The 13,445-nt window shown below is 46.2% G+C and overlaps 1 protein-coding gene across 2 annotated transcripts in view; it reads left to right on the forward strand.

Annotated features, from left to right (window-relative positions):
- Nucleotides 1-398: 398 nt before the first annotated feature.
- The window catches only part of LRRC2 (leucine rich repeat containing 2), a 29,420-nt gene continuing 16,373 nt past the window's right edge, over nucleotides 399-13,445 (forward strand). Inside the window, exons 1-2 of one of the 2 annotated variants that reach the window (XM_033131458.1) lie at nucleotides 399-510; nucleotides 11,280-11,423. In XM_033131458.1, coding sequence (XP_032987349.1) covers nucleotides 11,299-11,423 — 125 coding nt within the window. In that variant the 5' untranslated portion in view covers nucleotides 399-510; nucleotides 11,280-11,298. Of the gene's footprint in view, nucleotides 511-2,506; nucleotides 2,636-11,279; nucleotides 11,424-13,445 lie in introns of those variants that run through there. The other variant, XM_033131459.1, reaches the window with a different exon arrangement.

Here is a 13,445-nt window from a genome sequence, read left to right on the forward strand (position 1 = left end):
GAGAAACTAAATTCACGTATGTTTTAGGAAATTGAAAAGAAAAAAAAGTAAGGAGAAAATCAAGCCCTTTCACATCTGTTGCTTCATACATCCCTGGGTCACAGGGCTTTCTTATCCTGCTTTTTGTGCGGTTCCTAGATTAGAGTGCCGAGACAGGGACCCTTCCCTCCTCTGGCCTGTTTTATTGAACACACTTCAGGATTTCCAATGTCAAAAGGCCCGGCCATCTGTCCGGGAGATGCAGGTAATCCTGGGTTATAGACTCACATTGGCCGGCTTGTCGTTTGCACTGTGCCAAGCCCTCCCCTACGAAGTCCTTTTTGTCTCATGCCGGTCTGAGTCACATAGAATAGATAGATAGTTTATCAGCACATGTCCCACAGATCATGTTTTCAGCTTACAAATATAGCCTGTTAGCGCACAGACAGAGGGAGCTCGGGCAGTTGGAGCGCTTCCGGCTCCAGAGTGTGGCGGCGGCGGGCAGGGGCTCTGGCTGCGGCGCAGTCACGGGTAGGTGGGTAGGTAGGTGGCCGTGGTGGATGGGGCGCTGGAGCGCGAGTGAGCGGCTGCTCCTGAAACCCGGCGGGTTGCAAGGATTTGGAGGGGGGCGACGTGTGGCTGGGGGGATGGGGGCAGTGCGCTCCTTGTTTACGTCTTTCCCACTGTGCCATGGCAGGATGGGGGTGGACATCCCCGAGGGACACGGGGCTGAGGATTACGCAGTAATCTGCGTTATAGGACAAGGACTGAAATTGAATGGGGAAAGAGACCAGCCTGCTGCTGTGGCAGGGTCCCCACGACTCCTGCTCCTGGGTAGTGCGTTATTCCCGGCGCTCTGCCCTGGTGCCCAAGGCCGAGCTCAAAAGTTTCTGGTCCGAAGTGCTGTCCAAGGGAGATAAATCAAGTTTGTTTTTGTTGTCTCCAGTGCCGGGGAGGGATGATTGACAGCTGTTCGGGAAGTCTTTCCTGCCGGAGACTGTCGGGCCCGAGGCTGGTGGAAAAATGATTGGACGCCCAGGGGAGAATTGTCCGCCTCTGTAAGCAGCTCAGCTGTGCTGGCAGCTCTCCTGCTGGACCGCGTCCTCTAACATAATCGGGGTGTTGTCCAAAAGACGGGTGCTATCTATGCGTAGAGAGAGAGAAGTCCTCAGATGCTCATGCACCTCTTGTTTTTAGCTTACATTTAATTGGTGACAGTGTCTGTCTTGATTTCTTTCTTTTTTTTTTTTAACTAACACATTTTTAAAAACTTTACTAGGCGCCAGGTACTATCTTAAGCATTTGACACAATTTTCATGCGTGATCCTCTCACCAATCCTGTGAGTTCTGGGGTGCTGATACACTGGTGCTGAGCCCTGAGGTTCAGAAAGGTTAGGTAACCATTTCAGGGACATGCAGCAGTAAAGCAGGGGTGCCAGGACTCCAGCCCAGGCTGGCTGACTCAGACATGGTCCTCTTCATCCCATCTGCAGCCTCTGCCCCCCTGCCCCCCCGCTGGATTTTCTATTTTAGCAAAATACCATAAAAATAATGGCTGTGCCCAAGGAAACCCTGATCATGTGACATAAAGTGTAATTTAATTCAGAATTTGGCTAAAATATTGTGACGAAGTATAGCTCCTATACTAAGTGACCTCACTTAGCCCCTATTTACCCCACTGTTTCTATCAGAAAACTCACTCTGCGTTCCAACCCTGGGGTCCAGGCAGTGGCCTTATGTGAGGATAGAATGGAATTTGTGTGTCACTAAAGCCCTTTGTGTGCCATGTGACCCCCCACTGTGCCTTGGTGTCACCAAAAGTTCCTATGCGTTACTGTGATGCCCTTGGATCCAGCAAGGCTGATGATAAGTGTCTTCTTCACATGGCAGATACACCTGGAAGAAGGCTGTGGATGGTCTGGAGCTGGTCTGCCTAAGGGGAAGAGGGGTCCTGGGGGCTGTGAGGGCCAGGCAGGGAAGAGGGGAGCCAGGCCCCTCTCCCCATAGCTGGTTCAGGTGACCCCTGATACCAGCTCTGTTCCCCTCCTCCCACTTCCTCCCTGGCTGCTGACCCTCTTCCAGCCTTGAGGAGGGAGGGAGCCTTAAGAAGGGTTTGGGACTTACACTGTGGACTTGGTTGGGCCTCCTCCCAGACCCTTCCCCTCTTAGGTTCTCTCAGATGTTAGCCCGGTCCCCAACCCCCTGCCCCTAGCCCACTTTGTCATTTGACAAGCAGGGAGAGGACAAGGTGACCAGAAAGTCCCCCCTCCTGCCTGGAACCCTGGCATCTGACTTCTGAGTGGAGACTAGTGTTCTGGTGCCAGGGGACATGTTTTTCCAGTCATGCCCTCTGGCTCAGGAGAGTGGATGGTTCTGTAAAGTACTTCTGATATGCCGGGGTGATGGAGGGAGCATGGAAAATTATTTGTCCTGCTTGATGGTCCCCACGGGAGGATTCCTCCCCTCCCTCTCTCCCCCCACATACTTAAGGGCGTCTCTTCTCTTTTGGTTCCCACAGCAGCTCATTGAGTCTCTGTTGTTGAATCCACACGCATTGAAATGTCTCCCTTTCAGCATCTGCTCTCCCCTCTAGATTGAGAACTCGGAGGCAAGGTCATTCATCTGTCTGCACTGAATGAGTGCCCTTAAATATCAGGTACGTAGGGTTCCCAGGAATCAAAGAACAGAAATATGCACCAAGTAAACCGGCACAATGCACAGGGCTTCTGTGTTGAGGTTCAGAAGCAGGAGCCTGGCATCTCACTGCTCTCCAGTTCCTCCTGTCTGTTACTCGGTGACTGCTCAGTGTGGGGGATGGAGAGGGCTGATTTGAGGGGACCAGGCTCAGGGTCCAAGTCTGGGGCCTACCAGGTCGCTGCTCCTGTCAGTAAACCATGGCTCTTCTCAACTCGGTTGATGGACAGATGAAGTATAATTAAACGATCAAATAATTCAACTTTTATTATGTTCTGTGAAATAAATAAGCAAGAGTCTCAGACAAAGAATAACAGGCGATCTACCTCAGATGAAGAGGCTGGGAAGACTACGCTGAAGGGAGAACACTGAGGAGAGAACACTGTGTATGTGTGAGGGGGAAGCCACATGAATGGGGGAAGAGCACCCAGGTAGAGGGAGTGGTGTGTGCAGAGTCTGAGGTGGGAAGACTCGCGGGTGGACAAGCACTGAGGAGGAGAAAGGTCGGGATGAGTGAGAGGGGCTGGCCCAAGGCAAATCATTGCAGGGTCTTACTGGACCCTGTGAGGAGCTGGCGTCTCCCTCTCATTCCAAAGGGAAGTCTCTAGATGACTTGAGCTAGGTGGCGGCGTAATCTAGTTCTCCTTGGAAAATGACTGTCACTATTGTGTGGCAGATGGATTGGATATGGGTGAGCGGGACTTCAGGAGACCAGCTGTGAGTTTTGTACAACTGAGGCCAGATGTGACACTAATTGGTGGTGAGAAATGCATGTCCTCTAAGACTTAGGTGATAAATTGGATGTGTGTGTGTGCGTGTGTGTATGCAGGGGATGGGCAGAGTGAGAAAACAGAAAGTATAAAGGAGCAACTTCAAGATAAATATGAAGTCATTCTCGAGATGGGAATTAAGGCAGCCAGGGAGGGACAGATTCTAAATAAGTAAATTTGGAGGGCATCATGTTTCTTTGAGATATGTGTGAGATATCCAGGGGCATATGTCAAAGGAAGCAGCTGGATATAGACACCAGATGTACTATAAAATAAGGCACTTATATAAGTGCCTCTTATTTTACTGTCCACCATATTAGTTATTTACTGCTGCATAACAAAATCACCCTGATGCTTAATAGCTTAAAACAACAAAAATTTATTATCTCATAGTTTATGAGTGGTTCTGGCTCAGGGTCTCTCATGAAGTTGCAGTCAAGGTGTCCCCAGGGCTACAGTCATCTGAAGTCATCTGGAGGGTCTGCTTTTGAGAGAGCTTCTGCTCACATGGCTGTTGGCCGGAGGCCTCAGTTGCTTCTTCATAGGGCTGCTTGAGCATCCTTAGGACATGGTGGCTGACTTCCCCCAGAGTGAGTGATGAGAGAGAGAGAGAGAGAGAAACCTTGTACAACCTAGTCTAAGAAGTCACACTCTGTCTCAGTCACTAAGTCTAACCGTCGCTCAAGGGGAAAGGAATTAAGCTCTACCTTTATAATGGGAACAATATCAAGGAATTAGTGGGTATAATTTAAAGCCATCACATCCACCAAAGCAAAATATTTTATATTTTGTGGTTCACTAAAGCTAGGATCAGTCAACTACAACCCACAGGCCTACATGTGTTTTTGTATGGCCCGTGGGCGCCGCTGGAACAGGCAAGCACTGTGAGCCATGGAGACCAAGCCCGAGTATCCCCCTCTGTCCTATTCCCCGTCTGCTCTCAGTGCCTGTCCACCGGGGCTGCCCAAGGCCCACACTGGCTGCCATCTACGTGTTGGAGATGCTGCTGCGGCAACGCGAGTAGTAGAATCTCTGCTCAGGAGATGGTTACTTAGCAAGTCACCTCGCCTCCAGCCAGCTGCCCACCTGGAGAGGACTGGGTGGAGAGGACACACAGGCATCTATGTGGGTGTCACTGGGGCAGAGAGTAAAACTGACTGCAGTAGGTCCCCCCTCCTCTGCTCCTCTGCTTACCTTGGGCCTGTCGCTCTTGTCCTGAGAATGTCTCCAGCAGTGGCAACTGGGCAGAAGCTTGGCAGCGTGCTCATTGCTCGGGCAGGCCCACCCCAGGTAAGCAGGGAGGGGCAGGCCACGAGTTTTCTGTTACGTAGGTACCTACATAATATCTTTGATTTTGCTGGTCGGCCTGCAAGGCCTAAAATATTTACCATCTTGCCCTTTACTGAAGTTTGCTGACCCCTGCAGTAAAGCAAAAGGTTTTCCCAGGAGGAATTTACCATTTACTTTCCCACTGCCCATCTAGTCTTTGAGAGTCTCTGATAGTTGACATTTTCACCCAGGACCTGGAGAGGTGCGAGCCTGAGGACGTGCTGTGCCCCAGGGGCCTTTCTGTGGCAGTGAACAGTGTCATTGCTCTCCTCCCCTCTCACAGCCCCTGCTGTTTTCTTCTCGGGAAGACGCTGTGTGGTTGTGGGCCATGCAGCCAGCCCTAGGGAGGTTTGTCCTTGTGATTCTGCCATCATCAGTCAGTGCCAGGTCTCCAGCAGGGAACTGCAATCAGATGTCTTCCTGGATCTTTGCTGTCAAATTCAGTGAGGGCCCAGGTGAAAGCTCTGCAGTCTTGTGGTTCAGCAGAATCTACATGGTTGTAGTTTCCTTAAAGAGGCGATAGCTTTCTTTGTGTGGAGGGCCTCCAGACTGGATCCTGTAGGTTAGCTCTTCTCTGTTCTGCTTTGGTGGAGTATATCCTGGTGCTATTTCCATAGTGCTGGAGAAAGTTCATGCTCAGGAAACCACATTTATGCATTTGCTGAAAGATTGTGTTGACTAGAGTTTATCCTACAAAGAAGAGAATAGCTTTGTAAATATGACAGAGATCTTCTGTCCTCCAAGTTGCTAAGTGACTGACACCTGCATCTGTCCCTGACATCTGCCCCCTCTCTATTTCCTAAGGCCTCCTACCTGTCCTGGAGTGATTCATGGGTTCTTGTTGTAAAATCGCTTTCCTGATCTCAGCACCCACCCATGGGGCTACTGGGTCCTGGCTTAAGTGGAACCTGTTGGTTGTCTTAGGGAGTCCTGGCCTCAGCCCTGCCCTGCACAAGACACCAGCAGCTGGGCAGGACCTGGCATTTAGGACCTGGTACCTTAGCTTCCTAGGATCTCTGGATGTGACATGTAGATCCCTAGCAAATGTGGTCATCACTTACTGTGCTTAGATGCTCCAGTTTTTATTACACACATTTGCAAACAGAACATCTTACAGACAAAGACCCTGATTTAAATCCTGGCACATTTAAAACCCTCTTGCCTGAAGAATGGAATCTCCTTACCTGCTTTGCAAAACACAGGACAAATGGTGAACATGGTTAGACGACAGACAGGGTATACTCTTTTCTACTAAAATACTGAGACTGATATTGATTTACAGCTGTTTAAAAATAGAACAGGAAGGCATCAAGGAGAGACCGTTCCTCTGAGATGAGAACTTGAATTACATTCCTCTAAAGTAATGAGCAATGATTTTTTAATGCAGGGGCAGTTAATGTACAGATCTGGTTGCTTCTCAAGGGTTTACTGGCCTAAGAAAATGAAAGCAACTCAACAGAATCGGAGTCATGTTGCTCTGGAGCCCGCACACCCTGGATGGCGAGCCGTTCTTCCAGCTTTAACAGCTCTTGGCTGCCTGGGCTGTTTATGCCGTTGAAACTCAGTTCACTGTACTTGGTTGGCTTTTATGTGCCGACTTAGATTGTGTGCAGAGATTTCTTCAAGAAGCTAGGCTGCCTGATTGTTTCTCTTTTAAAACTTTTTCTCCATTACTGGCTATGGACTTCCATCTCTTGTTTTCAGGCTGATGCTTGTCATTCCTGTATGGAGGCTTTTATGTCAAAGCCTTAACACCTTCGCAGCTTAGGTGCTCCTTAGCTGAAGAAAACAGAGTCAGGAAAGTGGTAAGAGGCAAATTAAACTCAGGGGTGTCTGGTTCTGGGTACATTTCACCCAATCTCTCCCACAAAATGCCGCTATCAATCCTGGGCAGACCACATGGGGCAGCAAGAGGAAGATTCTGGAAAGCAAATGCTTGCAAGAGAATGAGGGAAGGACTTTAGAATTCAAAGCACCGCAGGATCTGTGGTGTGCTTCCTGTTTTTGCCCTGAACTCAAGGCAGCCTGAAACCAGAACTGGGCCCGAAGGCACCTAATTTTGCTCCAGGAGGTGGGAAAGGGGACTCCTCATGCTGAGAGAGGGGTAAATCTTTGCTGTTCTTAGTTTCTTTTTATTTTCTCCATCCTCTCCTGCCTCAGACCCATAGGATTTTGAAGTAGGAGCAGTGAGAGGGTTGGAGAAGGTTGGGAGTAGAGAAACTCAGTCACCCTAAACTTTGAGGGAGGAGATGCTTCCTTTCTGACCAGAGGAGCTTTGGTTCTCAGGGGATGGAGGAAACTCTCGTTGCTTTCTTCCGCTCACAGTCTTCCTATTGCTTGACCCTGAGTTCAGTGAAGGAAGTGCACAGAAAAGCAGGATAACTAAAGCCTCAGGCTTCTGGAAGGACCAGGGAGATCACAGAGAGGGAGAGGCTGCAGAGAGCAACCCTGCGAGGTTGTTCATGAACTTCTGGTCTCATTCCTGAGCTGCACATGGGGCTCTGACCCTAACCAGCATGCCGGTCTGTTGAGCGGAATGCTAGGAAAGACTGTCACCCCGTCCCAGATGGCCACTGGGTGGCGCATATGGAACAGCGGAGCAGCACTGCAAAGTCAAAACTGATCTGACGGCAGGAATCACAGCCCAGAGAAGGCAGGTTGGAGTGTGAGGTTTGAACCTGACCTAATTGATCACCTACTGTGTCAGTTATCAACGTATTGCCTTTCAGCGCTGAATGCACTTTTCAGTGGATGTATTCTGTGACATACAATGGAATTCCTTTAAGTATTTGTCTTTTAAAATGAACACCATGTTAAAATTTCTCAGTAGGAAGACAGTGTGGTAGGAAGAGGCTTCCTGCCTTTACCACTGTGGGTAAGGGATCAGCAGTGTGAGATAGGTATTGGAGTCTGCGCCAGCCACAGGCCCACAACATGGTCTCTTTGCAACCTGGCAACCTTGGCTAGCAATCGCCTTTCTGCAGCTCTCTTGACTCCCAAATAGAGCTCTCGTGTAGCCCATGTACTCTGAAGGCCTCCTGCCCCTGCTCGTACCTGGACTTTCTCTACAAGCTTCCACTTGGCCTGCACACAGCCTCCTGTGGTCTGAAGGGCCACATACCAAGCTGCCACGCCTTCGGCAAGTCCCTGTGTAGTCCACGCTCTGAAGGCCTCTTTCCCCTGCCGACACCTAACTCCCACTGCCTGCCCATGCCATCACTTGCTGGTCAGCTGGCCTTCCACCTGCACTCGGGGGAGTGGTGTAGTAGCAGCCAGACTAAACTAGAGGACTTCTCTGCTATCAGGCAGAGCTCCTAAAAGGAGGTCTGAACCTCTTTCTTGGATACTCTCCCTTTGCTCTGGGGTATGAGTGGAAAGATAGAAAGTATCAGCAAAGTAATAGAAGATATAAAGAACATGAAATGGACAATAATTGAAAGAAAATACTTCCTGGATAGGCTCATAAGTGACATAGAGATGACATAGAAAAGGTTAAGAAACTTGAAGATAGATTGCTGGATATTACTGATTGAAAAAAAAGAGATTCATAAAAAATGAACCGGGCCTCAAGAATCTATGGAACAATATCAAAAGGCCTAATATTTGTGTTATCATTGTCTCAGAAGGAGAGGAAGAGTGCAGTGCAGAAAAAAATAGTGGAAGAAGTAATTGATGAAAATCCCCAAATTTGGCAAAAGACAAAAACCTACTGATTAGAGGAGCTAGGCAAATCCCAAACAGAATACACCCAAAGAAATCCATGCCCAGATTCATCATAATTAAACTGAGGAAAACCAAAGACAAAGAAAAAAATTTTGAAAGTATTGAGAGAAAAATGATGAATCATCTGTGGGAAAATTATGATTCAAATGACTGCAGATTTCTCACCAGAAACCATGGAGGTACAATCATTTTAAAATGCTTAAAGAAAAGAATTTTGTCCACTCAGGATTCTATATCCAGCAAAAATAATCTTCAGGAATGAAGGTTGAAAAAAAGATAGCCTCAGATGAAAAAAAACAGAGGATTTATCAGCAACTTCCTCTAAAAGAATTGTTAAGGGAAGGAAGCTTTTTAGATCAAAGAGAAATGATAACAGGGGTAAACTTGGGACAACAGGAATGAAGGAAGAACAACAGATGTGGTACGTATCAGGACAGGTATCATGGGCTAACTTTCTCCTCCTGAATTCTTTAAAATAAGTTTGATGATTGGAAGCCAAAGATATAACATTGACTGATAAAACACAGAGGAGAACTACAACATAAAGGTGAGAGCATCAGGGGACCTATATGGTAGTAAGGTTTCTACATCTCACTTAAAGTGGTAAAATACTGTTTCTAAGTAGACTATGAAAAGTTAAGCATGTATCTTATATTCCTTAGGGCAACCATGATAAGGAAAAGGTCACACAAAGAAAGATGGTAAAAAACACAATAGAGAAAATAAAATGGAATACTAAAAAATGTTCAGATAACACAAAAGAAGGCAGGAAAGTATAAAAGAGAAAAACAAAAGAGGGATCAAACAGAAAATGAATAATAAATTAATTTCGACCTAAATGCAAACCTGTCGGTAACTACATTAAATATAAATTGCCTAACATACCAATTAAAAGATGCCGTTAGAATGGGTTAAATGATCCAGCAATATGCTGTCTACAAAATCTCAATCAAACATAACCATATAGTTATGGTAAAAGTCAAAGGGTGGAATCAAGAAAGTGAAGACAACTTACAAAATGGGAGAAAATTTTTGCAAATCACATATCTGGTAAAGAACCTGTATCTAGAATATATAAAGAACTATTACAAGTCAACAATAAAAAGACAAATAGCCTAATTAAAAAATGGGCAAAGGCTCTGAATAGACATTTCTCCCAAGAAGATACACCGATGGTCAACAAACACTTGAAACGGTGTTCAACATCATTAGTCATCAGGGAAATGCAAATCAAAACCACAATGAGATATCACTTCACACCTACTGGGGTGTCTATAAAAAAAAAGAAAAGTGTTGAGAGGATGTGGAGAAACCAGAAACTTCATACACTGCTGGTGGGGATGTAAAATCATGCAGCTGCTTTGGAAAACACTCTGGCAATTTCTGAAAATGTTAGACATAGAGTTATCATATGATCCTCCAATTTCACTCCCATGTATTTACCCCAGAGAAATGAAAACAGATGTCTACACAAAAACTTTCACCATTTGCTCCTTTGTTAGAAATCTTCAGGTGAAGGGGTTTCAGGAGAGACAAAAGACAGTCTCAGATGTCAGAAATTAAAGAAAAGAGAGGAATGAATTGGAGTCAACATTTAAGGTCTCTACCCTAAAATTATGGACCACAAATGTTCAGCTGCACCAACATAAGCCAGTTTTCCACTATATTGGCAAGCCATTAATGGAGAGTACACACCTGAGTCAGAAGGTTAAATATTTGGTTTTGCATCCCCACTGACTGCTATTTGGAAGTGGAACAGAGAATATTCAACAGCCCTACTATTTGCCAACCAACACTCTGTGTGTGTTTGTGCAGATCAGGAAATGGATTTAGCCAGATTTCAATGCTGTAGGTAGGGGGAGTTTAAAACAATCTCTAGAAAGTTATTTTACTTATATAAGGGAAATAAGTATAGCTTAGTGGAGTTAACATTGGAATGTATTTTTATGTTCTGATAATTTTCTCAGTGAGTAAATAATCACCTAAAACACACAATAAGGATGAATTGCGAAAATAAAAAGAAGAGAGAAAGCTCATTGAGTGGTCTGAAAGAGAAGCAATCTGGATGCAAAGCTTTTATTTACCATTCATTCATTCATTCCATTCAACAAACATTTATGGAGGGCCTACTATGTGCCAGGCACTGTGCTAGTTCTCCCTAAGATGTGATGGCCGAGATGTACCTGAGTCTGACTGTCTTTGTACTTGGAAAACCACATGAACAGAGGGCAGCAGCTTGTAAGGGTTCATGTTGAAGGGGAACCTCACAGAACATGTCTGCAGGCTGTGTGGTCAGTCCCAGGTGGGAAAGTACTCAGCGGGGCTTGGTGCAATGTTTGCTTTTGTTACGTAATGGTGGCTAGTGTGTAGTCACCAGGTGCGTGCATGATCAGATAACCAGGTGCGTGCGTGATGAACTCATCAAGCTTACCCTTGCGTGTGTTCCAACCTACTGGGAAGATTGATACTAGTAAACTCAATAGGATCAAACAGAAAATGAAGCTTGAGGAATGGCCGGGGGGCTTTGGGAACCCACAATTCAGCTGACGGGTAGGGAGACAAGAGTGATTTCTAGAAGAGGTGACCCCAGGGTGCGTGTTGCCCTTTCACTTACACAGCGCTATTAGATCTCGAGAATATTAGCAAACTGCCATCCTGGAGGTAACAAGGCATTTCATCCTTATTTATGACAGTTCATTCATTCACATTTCATTTGAAAGTTCGTGGTAAAACTGTTTTCTTCTGTGTGTGTATGAAGTTGACACATATGTGTTTTTTAAATAGGTAACTTCACGCTCCCAAAATGGGACATAAAGTGGTCGTATTCGACATTTCTGTCGTCAGAGCTTTGTGGGAAACTCGTGTCAAGAAGCACAAAGCTTGGCAAAAGAAGGAGACAGAAAGGATCGAGCAAAGCGCATTGGAAAGGTATATTTTCTCCTGTACTCGCTCGTAGCTTCTTTAGCGAATAGGGACCCAGGCAGGCAACAGTTGCGTTGTGGAGGGGGGTGGGTGGGGGTGGTACCTTTCTTCTGTGGTTTCTCACTGTCAGTTACACCTGCTTACCGGACTTCACAGTCTTCACACTGTTGCCCAGAACAAACATCTATTCCTATAAAGGAACACCCATAGCTGTAAGGACCCACATACATCCCCGGCACCGTGCTAGGCACAGGGAAGCCAGCGATGACATGGTGAATTCCTCTACAGGCGATTCTGTAGAAGACTGCTGAGCTGGCTCCCTAGGCTGACTGAGGCTCGCCACACCCCTGAGAGCTGTGTGATGGCTGCTGTCTGTCATGCACTTCAGCCCTCACCGGCGAGCTGAATGCTAGATAAGACTCACTGTGTTGATGCCATTTTTACTTGGATTGTAATTTGACTGCTCTTCTGTAAACTCATGAAGTATGAGTAAAAGAGAGAGATCGTGTAGATGAAAACTAAGTTGAGTGCTTTGGAAAAACGACATGTGTGATAAATATGAACCATATGATTGAATTAACACCATCCAAGACTGATGAAAGTATGACAAGCTGGGAAGGTTGCACACCCAGGTGGCTTTGTACGTCTGTAATTTTTATCCCCTGTGAAGAAACCAAAACTGGAACTCTTGGATGATGCATTATGGGTGTGGTTTATCGGAAAGGCAGAATGGATTCTGATGGGTAGACCCTTTCTTGAAGGAAGCCCATAACCCTATACCAAGTTGGCAAATGGTGATGTATTCCTATGCTTGAAGTTCAAAACAAAATGTGTACGGTGTGAATCCCTCTTTATTTTTGGCTCTTCACTTTTATGAACTATTTGGATAGGACAAATACCTATTCTGATCATGCTTGATCATTAAGCTGCTACTGTAAGCATCGTAGCTGTTCCAGGTGGTGGTTATCGTTATCCCCAGTTTGAAGACCAGGGAGTTGGGACCTAAGTAACTTGCCCAGGTGGAGACAGTTGGCAAGTGGAGGATTTGGCCAAGCCCTTTCTCCAACATAATGCTGGAATCACAGGTAGCTGGGACTTCTTTTCATTTGTCATTTAGCATCTGTACTGCCCCAGGCCCTGTAGAGATCAGGGCTGCAACTGCACCCTGTTTCTAAAATAGCCGCCTCTAGCAGCTCTGCATCCTGCCCGCCAGCCGTCCCTGAGCAGAGCCTAGATGCCTTCCTGAGTGTGGAATGCACCAAGTTCCTGTCAAGGGCTGGCTACCTAGTCTGAGACAAAGTCTGTATCTGATAGCTTGGAATGAAAACGACAATGAATCCTATTTTTGTACTGCACAGAATATTGGCCTATTAAAGGCCCCAAGCAGATATCAAATCCCTAAATGGAAAAAGGCCCACCATGGGCAAAAGTGAAAACACTGTTCTAACAACCGCACTGGCATCAGAGGGCAGCAAGACCTGGTCCATCGTCTTCATCGAGTTAATAATCAAGTTGGTGGGATAAGGCATAAATCTGGAACGTTATAAAATGATAGGTCAGAAAATTAGCAACAAGAAGGTACTGAGGAGTGGTGCTGGTGATGGTGGTGGTGACGGTGGTGGTGACGGTGGTGGTGGGGGCCGGGAAGAGTCCTGAGCCAGCTCGAGTGTCTGACTGGACTTGGAGTTTATGAATAACAGGTTCACCTACAGAAGAGAAATTTCTCAAGATGGCTGATGGATGATATTCTAATGTTAGGTATTTTATAAACTGGGGCTGCCTATGTATTTCTATCCAAATGCTCTTGAAAGATCAGCAAATTCCTGTGGGCTTGCATTTTTACAAAATTTGGGTTGGCACCATATACTGTCAAAGGAAATTGTGATTAATCAAAAACATAGGTAATTTTGGGAGAAATTTTGGCCAGAAATCCCCTCTAAGTCACCTCCTCTACTTTTTTTAGTCAAGTTGCTAATAATTCACAGCTCCAAAGGTTTAAGGTTCCCTTTATGTTCTCATTGGCAGGAG

Source organism: Rhinolophus ferrumequinum, chromosome 17, assembly GCF_004115265.2.
Source record: "Rhinolophus ferrumequinum isolate MPI-CBG mRhiFer1 chromosome 17, mRhiFer1_v1.p, whole genome shotgun sequence".
NCBI classification, from domain to species: Eukaryota; Metazoa; Chordata; class Mammalia; order Chiroptera; family Rhinolophidae; genus Rhinolophus; species Rhinolophus ferrumequinum.